Source organism: Dermacentor silvarum, chromosome 11 (assembly GCF_013339745.2).
Source record: "Dermacentor silvarum isolate Dsil-2018 chromosome 11, BIME_Dsil_1.4, whole genome shotgun sequence".
Lineage (NCBI taxonomy): Eukaryota > Metazoa > Arthropoda > Arachnida > Ixodida > Ixodidae > Dermacentor > Dermacentor silvarum.
This window is the reverse complement of record NC_051164.1, coordinates 76,345,779-76,361,239: the sequence shown is the minus strand read 5'-3', so window position 1 is coordinate 76,361,239 and position 15,461 is coordinate 76,345,779. Positions and strand designations below refer to the sequence as shown.

Sequence of the window (15,461 nt, the reverse complement as noted above, 5' to 3'; positions counted from 1 at the left end):
GGTTTGGGTCAGTAGGATCAGACCTTCATTGCCATTAGATTATTGCCAAATAATATTTTAGGACATGAAAAGTATGAAACTGAAATTTACATTGAATAGCTATAGCTTGTATGTATGCTATAGCTTTCTTTCATGGTTGATGCAATTTTTTGGTAGCAGATGTGAACAGTGATAGATGTGCTTCATAGTGTTGCCTGTCATGCATGAAACCGAGTATAGCTGTGTTTCTCCCCCTCTTTAGTTTCGTGAAAAGGTGCTTGGTTGTAACAATAGTTTCACTTGACGAAGCACTGCCACGAGCTGCATTTTAGGACTTCAGGCACAACCTGCATCACTGGCATTGGCTAGCAGTCAAGATGCTCACTTACTTGGTGCACTAGGCACCCAGGATCGCGTACCTAGGCAAGGTAGGATCGATTATTTTTAGCCCACAGGTCATATCAGTTACATTCAACATGTATATCAGTTTGAGCCATGGAAGCCTCCACTACCGCTACAGCTGTAAAATTAGCACAAGATCAGAAAGTCTAGCTAGGTTTCTGATACATCACTGCTTGTGCCACACGCTGATTAACATCGTTCGGCGTGTATGTAACAATCATGCACACTCCTACACAACAATGGCTTTCTTATAACTTCCTTGGAACCCTACTATATTAGAAAACCTCTGCAGTCAGCTTGTGAACGAAACTTTGCAGCGGAAATAAAAAACAGCAGCACATAGTGCGCTCAGCTATGAATAAAGATGCAATTGGCAGAGGTCACGGGAAACAAACATCAACACTCCCCGCCCATCTGACGTCGATTTACTGAACCGGATGACAGAAAGTGCAATGCGAGCGTTGCTCAACACGCAGCTCGCATTTGAAGGAGCATACCGTTGCCAACAGTAACGTCCGCAGCCTTTTATGCGTGCTCGAAGCTATTTCTTTTAGCGAACTCGCGTCCCTAAACGCCGCTCTCTTACTATTCTGACAAGGCACACGTTTTCCACGCAGCAAACAGCGAGAACTACTTAGCAAAAGTTGCGCATTACTCGATTGCAGATGCGTGTGCGTAGAAACGGGCATTAAACAGTTGCAGTGAAATTTGCGCTTATACTTTTTTTTTTTTTTTCCCGGCAACACGTGGTAACATCACAAATTCTTGTACCGGTGCGGTTCTGGGTGAGAGCAGCGACGGTTCAAATAAAAGATGCTTGCGCAACAAGCAACTGCGGAGTGCTGCCGTTTTAACATGACGTCGCAAACGACTGTCTACACATGACAGAAAACGCGCAAACAGCGCAGAACACAATCGCGGAAGTCTCACTGCCGTCGCACTACCTGCATCATGCCGACAACAGGCGGTTGATGGAAGCGCGTTTTTCTCCGCAGCGCTTTTGAGTGACCGCGACCGCACGCCGCTTTATAATCCGATCGCTCAGTGACAAATTCCAAACAGAAACGCAGGTAACATATCGCGCGGCACAGCACGGCGAGGCGACGAAGGACGATAACTACGCGCTAGGCTAAGGAAGCTGCCCGCGCACAGCTCCTTTTGCCATTGTTTTTAACGGGATCTAGTCCTAGCGCGAATCGCGTAAACTGCGCGCCGCCGGCCGTGCGGCTTCCGCTCCGGAACTCTGTCAGTGCGTCCCGCAACATGATAGCGCCCAACGAGCGAAAGCTGCTACACATACAAGTATCACGGCACTTTTCACTTACATTTTTCACGTTGTTTTCAACCGGCACGCTTTCCGATTCCGACATCACGGCTGCACCCGGTCCACAAGCTGCATTCAAAATGGCGGGTAAACGAGTTCGCGGTGAATCCGACCAATCGCAAAGTCGCACAAGCGGCGCTCGAGACAGCTGGGTGGCAAAGCTAATTTATTATCGCTATACTTTCGTTAAAACACTTTCTGGCGTTGAATGTGGCGCTATTCCAATTTGAAAGTTTGTTTTCACTTTCTCGTATCGACGACGCCAGGATTATGATGGAAATACACTTCGCAGCGCGAATTTTAAAATTCGCAAGTAGGCAGTGGTTCTTTGCACCTTATTCGCAAAACTTAGAGCGCTAAAGAGACATCAAAATCACTAATTCTCTTTAATGCTCCCTACAAGCTGCATAATCTATGTAGTTTGGTTATCCAAGAAGAAAAAAAAGAGAAACCGATACATGCCAGAAAGACCACGCTCAAAAGTATGTCGAATGTCGTAAGCAAAGTTGTCTACTTGAGCGGCCGTGCTACTTGATTCCGCTGTCCTGCGGCCGATATCACGTGGGCCAGACTCGTCGTTGTAACAACGACCGCCTGAGGGAGCACGTAAATTATTTGAAGGCTTAATTTGACGGGCTCGATAGGTAGTAATCTCACCGTGCATTGTAATAAGTGCAATCTGTCAGATCAGATTGTGCGAAATTACCGTGAGCGTGAATACAGTGAACAAACACGAGCGCTGTTCACTGTGTTACGCATCATGATTAACCAACTAGCCCACCAGTATGTCTTAAACAAATATTTGAAGCCTTTTTGTGCACACGAAGGGAGAGTTGAGCGTTAGCAGGCTGTCACGTACTGCTTCCACCACAAAACGGAGGCACTGATCTATCACGACATATGTCTGCTGAAGATTACCCCCCTTTTTTTCATTTATTTGTCGTTTTTAATAAACTAATACGGTCCTAGTCAGCACAATGTGCATGTCGCTCTTTTATGTGTACTTCGTCTGAGTGCTGTATGGTCTCCAGAACTTGAATTATGGACTGCATCTGAACACCTCCGTCATATGCCTCCGCCAATGCGACAATGTCCTGCATCGTGCGCATGCGCAATCACGTTTATCCGTGATTGGTCCACTCGACTTCAGGTGCGCATAGCACTAGGTACTGTGGTAGAGTATACATACTCTTGTGCACGAGGGCAATAAAGTGCACCGGCCGGCACCGTTAGTGAAAGGAAACCAGAAGCGGCACTTAGTGGTGCCAGTCTGGGAGCTGGCTCTTTATTGCGCCACGAAGGGGAGCACACAGTCAGCCTATATACGTACACAGCACTGTACACAGGCCGAACAGTGATTGTCTTCCCGCGTACAAAAGCCTGCGTTGTATACGTCAACGATCCAAATGGTGCCACGACACATATCCTGTAAGGCAAACGATACATGGTACGCCCGCACAAATTAGTCTTTTCTTCGGTGTGCCCATCCGCGCACGCAACCACCGTGCCCTTGAATGAACAACTTTTGAGTGTACTATGTCTCGCGCTCCTCGTGCCCGAGTTGTTGTTGTTGTTGTTTGTTCTTGTTTTTTTCCCTCGGCGCTTTCATGCCAGGAACGCGCAGTGTTGCAGCGTGCAGGAAGGAACCGACGCACAACATTAAAATGAATGGCGAAATTAAAACAGAGAGGCACAGTGCACGGCTGCAGCTGAGTGAAGGACAGTGTGGACACGCTTTTCAGCTGTCACCTGTTCGATGGAATAGTTACAACAATGATAAGAAGTAAACAAGAAGGAAATTCGAGCGCCCTAGACGGCTTGCACGTGACGTCGTGGATGCATGTCGTAAGGATGAAGGGTTAATTCCCTTTTGCCGAAATAGAAATCGGCACCAGGAAGGTAGGAGAGGGGTTGTGCTCTATGAATAATAATAATAATAATAATAATAATAATAATAATAATAATAATAATAATAATAATAATAATAATAATAATAATAATAATAATAAAGTGGCGATACGCCGATTACAAGTGTTGCGTGATTAAAATTTATTGACAGGGGTTACATAAAATTAGGTAAATTTGTAAAATTTTCATGGTGTGGTTGCATATATATATATATATATATATATATATATATATATATATATATATATATATTCGTAAGGCATATTAACAGCCTACAGACAACCATGCAATGCGGGAAGTCTAGAGGAAAACAATACGCGTGATACTCTAAAGCCGGGGTTCCCACACTTGGTTCCGCGAACGGCACCTTACGGTTCCGACAGCGGCCAGAAGGAATCTGACCCCATTCCGGTAGTTTTTTACATAACAGTTTGAATTATCAATTAAAACACCACACCCGCACTTCGGTAGCCTTCGCGAGAAAGACCATCGTGGCAGCGGCCTTCAAGATTCATTGCTGTGCATAGACTCATTAATTGCTGTGCCGTGGGCATATCGGTGGGTATGTTTGGGAGGGGGGGAACACTAGGAAGGCAGGTGGGATTCCCCGAGGCAGAAAGTTGGGGCACGCCTGCTCTAAGGAATTAAGGAAAGCTTAAGGAATTAGGAATGGACTGCGCTTTTAACAATTCGGTGTCTGCTATATATGACCTACAAAGCGCTTGCGATGCAGCTTATAATGTGCTGGTTTAGGGAGAACCGGAAATTTAGCCTTTATTTTTTTCTGAAGAGGTGGGGGGGGGGGGGGGGGGGGCATGTCCACAACAATAGTGATATCTATCGTCATACATGTGGTGCAGCTAAAACATGTAAAATTACTCAAGGAGTATTGCCCTAGTTTTGATGCACCAACATGATGGCCCTGCGTTAATGACGTCACTTCAAACGATCGGTGCGTGCAAGAGACTGGCTCGTAGCTTTTAGGCAGAACCAGTATTACACAGTTCGGCTTACTGGTTCAACAACCCCCCCCCCCCCCCCCTTCCGGTAACCCCCGAGAAAAAGAAAAGAAAGAGAAAAGTGTTCTCAGCGCCACCTAGCTGAGCCAAATCAGCACTGTTTGTCCGAAGTGCGATAACGACCTATGCGAGGACAAAAAGTGCGAAGCGGCAAGGTGTTGCACCAGTTTGGTGTTAAAAGTACAGCGTGTAAATGTAGCACTTCTCAAGGCTCTCAAGAACGCTGTATACGGGCTGTATAGATAACACAGATTGTCTTCCCGCAGATATTCACAGAGTGGATGATTGTCTCGGAAATGCAGCAAGATGTGTGCCGTCCTTCAACATGTCCCAAAGAAACTCTCAAAATGCTACAGGATATGTAATATATATATATGTGTGTATATATGTATAATAACAACACATACCCTTCTGAGATTCATGATTGTCTCGAGAATGTCCGCAAAGTGACCTATATGTGAGTGTAAAGTATGCATGACATACACGCATCAAGAGTTTCAGAAAATGCCACGGTATACAGGCAAACAATGATTGTCGACAGCCTGGCAGAAGTAGTAATATTTGCGCAAGTGATTGTCTCGGAAAGCGCAGTTAAAGGCTCGTAGTCGGCGTGCTTGGAAACGTAAGTCGCGTAGCTCTCTCAGGAATGCGAAACACCGCTCCTAATTCGGCCCGTAAAGTCTTCAGCTGCACACGACGTGGTGGCTTTGGTGTTGCGCTGCTACGCCGAGGTCGCGGGATCACATCCCGGCCGCATTTCGATGGGTGCGAAATGCAAGAACGTCCGTGTATGTATGGGTGCACGTTAAAGAACCACAGGTGTTCAAAATTAATCCGGAGTCCCCCCACTACGGCGTGCCTCATAACTATATCGTGGTTTGTGGCACGTAAAACCCAATAACTTTTAGTGTGTACGGTTTGCTCCCAATGCGATAGAAGCGACGCTTGATGGCTGCGTCGTTGCTAATAGCCAACGAAGTTCATGCTTCAAAACGAAAACAAAAGTCAACAATATTGATTGGCCACTGTAACCTTAGGGCGTTCGGACCTAGTGGAATCTGTATGGCTAGCTTCGGGAAAAGCTACCAAAGTATGGAAAAACTATCGCATATCAGGTCAATCGATTCGCGCACATAACCGTTCATCCGCGATGATTGCGTTACTCGGATTTCAAACTCGACAAGCAACGTACTGCGCAATATACAAGAAGGGAGGAAAGAAAAATAGGACAGAGCGCAGTCTTTGTTTACTCCCTTGTATACTTTGCAGTGCGTTATATTTGAACCAACTATTCCGAGACAGACTATACTTCTACAACAGATTTCAAACTCTGCCAACTCCCGCATCAAAGTTTCTGAGCTACATGGTAAGTTCCGTATACTTGTGAGCTGGGAACGACCAATCATTTGCGTCCTGACGCCGAAATTATCAACGGATTACCATGCAGCTTATATATGTCAACGATTCCGCATGGCTTCACAATTTTGGGCCGTTCAGCGCGCTGGCTAATACATCGGTCCACGTGGAGTGAATGTGAACTGCAACAAAGATTTCGAAGCGAGAGTTCGAAGTGAGACGTTTCACGATTCCAGTTGCTTAAGAGTCGTCGCACATACTGGCACAGTACTATGAAATGCTACGTGGTCTTCAGCGACCTTGAGTTGATTGTCATTCCGCCTCAAAATGCATGACAGTGGCTCGCCGGAACTGAACCAAAGTTCGATTGGAGACTTGTCTGAGAAAAAGACCGCAGGTGATATTGATTGTCATCTGCAAGTAGGAGAAATGTGATTGTCTTGAAACATTTGCCGTGGTCACTTTCGGAACCTCATACAGACGCACATCGACCTTCGACACTGCAGGACACCATTCTATGCCCTACGGCACAAGGCAGGATCCACCCAAACCCGTACTAAATAGGTTGTCTAAGGTCACGTGACACTCAAATGAACGAAATAAACGCACATGCTGCAACTCGGAGAACCCGCGCCGATACCCTGGTCTCAAAGGAACAAGCAAAACGTAGCGCTCCATAAGAAAAAAAAAATGTGATCCATCTATATCTTTCATGGCCACAGTTTACAGTTACGGCCAACGCACAGAAATACGAAGACAAAACGAAAAAAAAAAAAAAAAAAGGAAAAGGCGTTCGTTTGCCTTTTTGGCTTCGTCTTCTGGCACGTTGGTCACAATTGTAAGCCTCTAGCAACTAAACCAACTTTCAATTCTGTCCACTCCATGACTTTGTGCTCATCAAGCAAGTGCTAAAACGGAGTCTGGTCATCACTGACATGCCGTACGCATCCGGTAGCCTGGCACTGCGTTCAAGAGCAAAGAATGCCGACGTGTGAAACGTCCTCCGAAGTATTTTCAAGCAGGAGAGCAATGAAATGTCCTGAATTCGGCAGCACTTCCGTGAGCCAGCGATGTATCAACGAAAAGCTCCGTCCCGCTCCGTCGACTTTCTAGGATCAATACGATTTAATGCGGAGGCATAACCTTTAGATTACGGTCATGAGAAAGCGGTCGCGTTGATTCGGAACACCGCATCCTCTTACTGCGGAATGGAACAGATTTCGCTCCCACGTGTCAATTAACATAAGGTTGTGTCAGCGACCCCTTGTGAGCCTGCTCTAATCCGTGCCGCCGAGAAAGCACCCAGATATGCGTCGCGCTCGCCGAAGCGAGCAACAGTGCTTCTCTCCTCCCAGCACTGATTAACGCTTCGATCGCGCGCTGTTTTGAATGCACTCGGAGCCTCACTGCTCAATGGTGAAGCGCAAGGAGGAGGAGGCACTTTCTGCGTACATCACCTCAAACATAAACCACAGCTACTGTTCTAAGAGACGTGAGCGAACTTTGTAAATGTATAGACTGACAATGAACTGACTCTCACTAGGGCAAAATGCCAAGGTGCCTCTAGCAGCAAGACGAGTTTCAGAGGCCTCGCCGTTAACTACAGTCCTGGCAAGGAGCGGCCTTCCCTCTCGACCTCGTAATAAGGGGCGCCAAACATCTCGCTAAAGTTCCCTTCAACAGTGTCGGGACTACTCCAGTCGCCATAAAGACAGCATCATTGCATGCTCTCCTCTTCGGGATGAGCTGACAGTTCTGGCTTTCTTATCCAAAGGAACAGGACGTAAGCATCCTCCCCTTTTTCGTATATGAGAATGAACGGGTCGACCCATGCACCTGCGGCGCTACTGTTCGGGCCAGCCAAAGTCCCTGCCCATGAGGTGGTAGAAACTCCCGGTTGAAGGGCGCGAAGAATTGGCGCAGCCGACTGACTACGGGCCCCCGGCACGTGGGGGTGCCGGCGGCCCTTGCTGTCGTTGAGGCAGCGGCCCGCGGTGTCGTTGGGCCGTGGCCGCAGGCAGTAGAAGCCCTTGGTGCGGTTGAAGTACAGCGCGCCGCTCGGGATGAGCGCCGGCAGGCCCAGGAAGGCCTCGACGCGGCGCAGCTCCCGCAGCGGGTCGCGCACCAGCCGGTCGCCGTCGACGACGTGGAGCTGGCGGCGCGGGAAGTGCGACAGCCACCGGCGCACGTGCACCGCGTACATGCTGGTGCGCACGGGCCGATACTCGGCGTTCACGGCGCCGTCGGGGAGCAGGATGAGCTGCTCGAAGGGCGGCGCGTCCTCGCGCTGCAGCTGGCGCCGGTTGGCGGCCAGCTGGGCGTAGTCGGATACTAGGCGCACCACGGGGTCCCGCACTATGAGCAGCAGGAGCAGCGAGGCGTTCATGGCCCAGACGCGACCGGGCGCCGCCTCGGTGACGAAGTACGCAGGCGACTTCTCCACGGTGAGCTGGTCGGCGCGCGACGCCGGCATCCGGCGCCGGTACCAGTCCAGGCCCAGGGCGTACCGCTCGTCGTCGTCGAAAAAGTGTACCTCGTCGGGCGCCTTCTGCACGGACGGGTGCAGCGCCAGGAACTCGAGGAGCGCCCGCGTGCCGCACTTGCGGGCGCCAATGATGACGCACTGCGGCAGGCGCCGCCGCAAGTCTGAATCGGTCGCCGCCGCCGCCGGCGCTGCTGCAGGGGAGGGCGGCGGTGCAGCGGCGGCGTAGAGCTGCCGCTCGGCCGTTGTCGCGGGCGGCGGCGGAGTCGGCGGCACGAGCAGCTGCGCCGCCAGGAAGCAGGTGCCGCAGGCAACGGCCACGCACAGCGCCAGCAGCCGCGGCCGGTTCGAGGACGACTCGGCCTGCAAGTACCCGTCGTCATTTGGGCAGGTGGACTTGACAGAAATACGCGGTAACGATGATGCATGGTATTCTACAATTTAAATTAGGGCTGCATTAAATATGAAGTGAAGAACTGATATACATGTAATGATGGTCTACTATAGAATAACGGAACGGGTTTCAGCCGACGGGAGAGAGAGAGAGAGAGATCAAACTTTATTGTATCCATGATGGGGTCTGGGGGCGGCGGGAGTTGGGAGACTAACCCCCAGGCCTCCCCTTCCTCAGACGGCGGCCAGTCCTTGCTTTCTGGCGGCGTCTTCGGCCATCCGGACGGCCCAGAGCTGCTCTTCTGGGTCCAAGCTGAGCAGCAAAGTCTCCCACTGCTCGGCCGTAGTTATGATGCGTGTAGTGTTAGTGCGGTGGGTGTTGGTGGGTGTAGCTTTCGGACATGCCCAGATGATGTGATCGAGGTCAGCGTGGGCCTCGCAGGCTTTGCAGAGTGGGGAGTACGTACGCAGCGGGGTAAATGCGGTGGTATAGCACGGGGTTTGGGAAAGTTCGCGTCTGAAGTAGTCGCCAAGTGGTGGTTTGCGATTTATTCAGTGTTTTGTGGGCTAGGGGGTAGCGTAACCGCTCTCTACAGTAGTGGAGGAGGATTTCTCTGAATGTGACCATTCGGTCGCGCGCGTGACCATGATGCAGAACAGGGGGCTCGTCAGGATCGGAAGACGCAGGAGTCGGATGATGCGCCTGGTGTGCGAGAGCTCGGGCGGCATCGTGGGCGGCTTCGTTTCCAGCCAGACCCGAATGACCAGGGGCCCAGATGATCTGTACGCGGCGTTGCCTTGAGGCGGGAGTGCCGGAGAGTATTTTTTGTGCTTGGGGTGCTATGAGTCCTCTTGTGCAGTTCCGAATGGTCGTTTTTGAATCGCTGGGAAGCGCAATCGAGGGAATTTGTAGGCATATAGGTGGTCGACCTAAGTGCAATTCTCGGATCAGGTACTGGCGTGTAGGCTGTAGGTACAACTATTTCGCATGTTCAGTTGTCTAAAGCTCACTTTTGATTGATTGATTGATTGATTGATTGATTGATGAACTGAAATGTATATAGGTTCCCGCGCATCTTTTCGTCACGCACGCGCGCTCCTGACCAAATGTCTGTATAAAAAATCACAGGCGGTGGGGTAGCCAGGAACTTTTTTCGAGGGGGGAGGGGCACGTTCCTGGTGTGCCCTCCAACTCCTCCCCCCCCCCCCCCTCCCCTCATGGCTACGCCCCTAACCCTAGGCCGTCCAGGAACGCCAAGTTTGCTTTTGACGTACGAAATAGACTCGGATCGCTGGTGTCGACAACAATCTGAAACGTAATCCCGAAGCATCATCAGCGTGGCTCTGACTGCCATCTGCGGGTCCATTTTGACGTGTGGATAAGCGCGCCATATGCAGGCTGAAACAAACTGTTTTTTGATACAAATCTGCCGCGATAGCAGCGGGGCAAAATATTACGTGCCCACGCTACGCGGAAAGATTTTCAGGAATAATTTTAAAGAATTGTGGAGTTAAACGTGTATAAACTGCACAGTGGCTTATGAGGGTCGATGTATGTATGTATGTATGTATGTATGTATGTATGTATGTATGTATGTATGTATGTATGTTTGTATGTAAATATATATATATATATATATATATAGTAGTAACTGGATTTTTCAATGGGCCAAGCGTATTTAGGAAAGTCAGAAGCACAACTTCGCGGTTATCTTAGGTTTAATATTTTCCCAACAGTTTCGGTCGGTGGACCGACCTTTTTCAAGGGATACAGGAAAATCTTGCAACAGTCTTTTTATATCTTCAGGCAGAGAAAGAAGGCGCCAAAAAAAGGTGAGAAAGGAGAGATAGAGAGATATATGACAAAGTTGAACATGCAAAAAAAAAAAAAAAAAAAAAAAAAAAAAAAAAATGGAGAGTTAAAGGAAAGACCCCAAGACCTGGTCGTGCCAGACAAAGCAGAGGGCAAGGTCGCTGTTAAGCGTGTTTCACATGCACAATTGACGGACACGCCTGTCAAGTTAAGTTGAACATGCAAAAAAAAAAAAAAAGGGAGGGAGGGAGGGAGAGTTAAAGGTAAGACACCAAGACCTGGTCCTGCCTGACAAAGCAAAGGGCAAGGTCGCTGTTAAGCGTGTTTCACATGCACAATTGATGGACACGCCTGTCATGTTAAAAAAAGGAGAGAGAGAGAGAGAGAGTTAAAGGAAAGACACCAAGACCTGGTCGTGCCAGACGAAGCTTAGGGCAAGGTCGCTGGTAAGCGTCTTACACATGCACAATTGGCAGACACGCCTGTCATGTTAAGTTGAGCATGAAAAAAAAAAAAAAAAAGAAAAAAAAAAAAAAAAAGAAAAAAAAAAAAAAAAAAAAAGAGGGAGAGTTAAAAGAAAGAGAGTTAAAGGAAAGACACCAAGACCTGGTCGTGCCAGACAAAGTAAAGGGCGAAAGACGAGAAACACGAAAGAAGAAGAAATAACCTGCAAATGTAGTAACAGCGTGGCGAAATCAGCATGAAATTGAAAAGCAAGGGCAAAACACGAAAAACACGAAATACGAAGAATCAGCCTGCAAATATGACAGTAACAGCCTGGCGAAATCAGCATGAAGTTGAAATTGAAAAGCAAGGGCAAAACACGAGAAACACGAAACAAGAAGAAATAACCTGCAAATATAATAGTAACAGCGTGGCAAAATAAGCATGAAATTAAAAAGCAAGGCACAATAATGTGGGTGGTTCGGTCCGCTCCCCCACTGCGGTAGTGGGCATTCTTTCGACATCACACACGTGTTCGGCTTGCCCATGCGGGGATTAAGTTCTGATTTTAGCTAATTTAACTTATGGACAAAGAAACGAGAGGTTTCCCATGTGTTCATTTATGCCGTGCGTGATTGTTCTAAATTTGTGGATAAAATATGACTCTCTTTGTTCCCGTTCACGAGAAGAGCGGAAGCCTGACTGGAGAAGAGTGACACGTATTTTATCAAATGAATGCTCAGGCAGACTGATATGCTTTGAGAATGGGAGATGTGGTAGTGCGCGGGTGTGAGCTCTGTGGTTGTTTAGACGGAGTCTGAACGCGGTTCCAGTCTGGCCTATATACTGTTGGTCGCAGACTTCACAATGGAGCATGTAGATCACATTGCTGCTGTCACAATTTAGAGGTTCCTTAATTTTGAATGCGAAATCAGAGGAAGTAGCCTTAGCAAGACAGGTTGAAGTCATGTGCTTACAGACCTTGCAGCGGGGTTTACCACAAGGTCTGCAGCCTGATTCTATGTTTTGAACCGTGGTTGTCCTAGCTCTGACGAGGATATCTCTTAGATTTCTTCCCCGGCGATAGACAACTCGGGGTGGCTCTGTGAAAATTGAAGACAAACGTGTGCTCTGCTGAATGATATTAAAGTGTTTGGCTAGGATGTTGTTCACGTGCGGTAATGTAGATGAGTAGGTGAGGATAAGGTTGGTTTGGTTTTTCGGATGGCGGGGCTTTGAGCCAGTCAAAATTTCATTTCTGTCTAAGGCTTGTGCTCGGCTTATAGCATCATCAACAATACGTTCCGGGTAGTGCTTCGCCACCAGGGCCGTTCTGAGTTCCTTTGCATGACATTGGAAGTCTTTCTCGTCAGAGCAGATGCGGCGGTATCGGTGGGCCTGTGAATACGGGATGGCTTTCTTGCAATGTTGTGGATGGCTACTTTTGAAATGAAGATATTGGTGGCGGTCTGTTGGCTTTTTATATAAGGTTGTGAATATGCGATTATCTTTAATTTGTACCGTGACATCAAGAAAGTTTACAGCTGATTTAGAATAGCTGTAAGTGAAAGCGATTGACGGATGAACTGAATTAAAATCTGCTACAAATTTAAGGAGACTTTCTTCGTCGTGGTGCCAAATAAAGAATATGTCGTCTAAGAACCTTTTGTAGATGAGCGGCTTCAAAGGTCTGGCCGCAAGAAAAGGTTCTTCAAGTGATGCCATAAAAATATTCGCATTGCCGTTCCGCTTATCTGGAGGAAGTGTTTCTCGTCAAATTCAAAGTTATTGTATCCTAGTACTAACCGCAGTAGCGTTGACAGCGTGTCCTCGTCTAGACTTACAGGCGTGTTTGCGTTCATGTAAGCGTTGACTGTCGCGCCAATGCCCTCTGCTTGTGGTATGTTTGTGTATAGGGATATTACATCCATTGTCACCAGGAAGCTTTCTTCGGGGATCTCTAGTCCAGTTATTGTGCGAAGAAATTGGTTGGTGTCCTGAATGTAAGATGGAATGGTCGGGACTATGTCCTTAATTATGAAGTCTAAGGCACTTGAAATTCTTTCTGTTACCGTGCCGTTGCTTGAGACAATAGGGCGACCGGGGTGGTTAGTTTTGTGGATTTTGGGTAGCAAATAAAAACGACCAGGGGCTGGCTGAATCGGCAGCATTGCTTTAAGCATATCTTTAGATATTTTCCCCTCCTTGTGCAGTGAATTTAATTCGCGGCATATTTCTGATTCGAACAATTTAGTGGGGTCCTCTGTGAGTTCCGTATAGAATTCCTTATTTTCTAATTGTCGATATCCTTCTTTCAGGTAGTCGACCTTATCCAATATTACTATTGCGCCACCCTTATCCGCAGGTTTAATTACAACATCTGATCGACGGCTCAGTGAGTCCAACGATTTGCGCTCTTCGTACGACAAGTTTTGTCGAAAGGGTTTCACTTTTGAGCATGCTCCCATGATATCTTTTTGGACGGCGGATATATACATTTCCAAATATCTGTCCCTCTGATCTGGTGGTGACCAATTTGTTCCTGATGCTCCGGGGAATGCTGTTCGGCTGGGTTTATCATGAAAATATTCCCGCAAGCGAAGATTTCTGGCAAAATTATCCAAATCCTGATAAAACTGAAACTCATTAAATTTACCGCTTGCCGGACAGAATGTAAGGCCTTTAGCAAGAAGACTAATTTCGGAGGCCGTTAACTGGGCAGATGAAAGGTTAACTACCGTTGTCTCTACGCTGTTATTACTTGTGGTGGTCGCAGGGACGTTCGCGCTGATGGAAATCGTCTGAGGTATGCCATCCCGCTCTAACTTCCGACGCTTACGCTCTTTTGTCTCCCCTATTTTCCTATTTTCATACTCAACTAGGTCGTTTCCCTCTATTTCGCTGAGATCTGATTTGCATTTCAGTGAGTGTTCAGCTTGTTCAAGTTCGTGAGATTTGCGTTCACTGTGGTCAATAATTATTTTCATGAGATTAAGCGACGCTTCATGGAGTGTTTTGTCCCACTGTGCCCGCTCATGCCGATCTAGTGTTGTCATTGCCGGATTTAGCTTTAGACACAAGCCTTTTGGTACCAAATTAGAAGCTGCATATGACTTAAGCGTCGTGCTGTGAAGATTGTACTTTACGCGTTCTCAATCGTTTTCCTGATTTGCTGAAATGCACGTGACCGTGGTTTAGGGGAGCGGACCGTACCTGAACCCTGAAATTGTCAGTTCTGCCGTGGCTGCGTCGGTCGCCGAGTGACGTCCGCAAAGCTTCGCAGGTTGTAGGCCATCTGAGGCGGTCCTGGAGGGGTGGTGGACTTCTGGGCCTGGGGTGGTGGTGTGCGCGACGAGTCGACATTTGTGGCACGCTGTGGAGTGCCGGAACTCGCGGTGGTCGCCATGCCGGCTGGCGGTAGAGTCTGCTGGCGTGGATGCCAGCGGCTTGTCTTGGTGGTCAGCAGGCGTCTGTAATGAAGCGCCAGCATCGCCACGCCTTCAAAGCTGGGATGGAGACCGTCTGCGGCCAGGACCCTCCAAGGCGGCATCTCTTGGAAGACGTGGTCTAGATAGAAGACCCCGCGTCCCAGCTCTCTTCGGTGGCAGAGGCGGCGCACCTGGTTCACATATCGGGACGCTTCTCTGTTGAACCAGTGGACGAACCGCTTGTTCGCTCCGTGGCGGCGGCGGTTGAGGGCTCGAGGCAGTGGCAGGCTCAGGCAGATCTCTGCTTGTGGTCGTTGTTGGCGAATATTCTTCACGAGTTGTGTCAGCTCCTCCAGGGCTTGCGTCGCTCCATTATCCGCAATGTCTATGGTTCCCACATGGAGCACCAGTTTCGGCACTGTTGGTGCCACATGCTGAAGGAGACCTGGACATCGCGGAACCTTGCGCCGCTGTAGCACACGAAACCTGGTGTTCCAGGTTCGACGGGGTTGAAGTTCTCGTGGACGTACTTGATGGTCGAGTCTCCGATTATGGCACAACTTATCGGAATGCGAGGAAAGCGAAGAGATAACCGCTTGGAAGTGGAGTAGTTGGCAGCCATTGCTGTAGAAGTAACTGGATTTTTCAATGGGCCAAGCGTATTTAGGAAAGTCAGAAGCACAACTTCGCGGTTATCTTAGGTTTAATATTTTCCCAACAGTTTCGGTCGGTGGACCGACCTTTTTCAAGGGATACAGGAAAATCTTGCAACAGTCTTTTTATATCTTCAGGCAGAGAAAGAAGGCGCCAAAAAAAGGTGAGAAAGGAGAGATAGAGAGATATATGACAAAGTTGAACATGCAAAAAAAAAAAAAAAAAAAAAAAAATGGAGAGTTAAAGGAAAGACCCAAGA

The 15,461-nt window shown here is 48.3% G+C and overlaps 1 protein-coding gene across 1 annotated transcript; it reads right to left on the bottom strand.

Annotated features, from left to right (window-relative positions):
- Positions 1–7,832: 7,832 nt before the first annotated feature.
- LOC119432688 (heparan sulfate glucosamine 3-O-sulfotransferase 1-like) lies at positions 7,833–14,157 on the bottom strand. The gene is given in 4 exon segments (XM_049658355.1): positions 7,833–7,877; positions 7,879–7,941; positions 7,943–8,904; positions 14,145–14,157. Coding segments are annotated over 4 exon segments (1,083 nt in total).
- Positions 14,158–15,461: the final 1,304 nt, after the last annotated feature.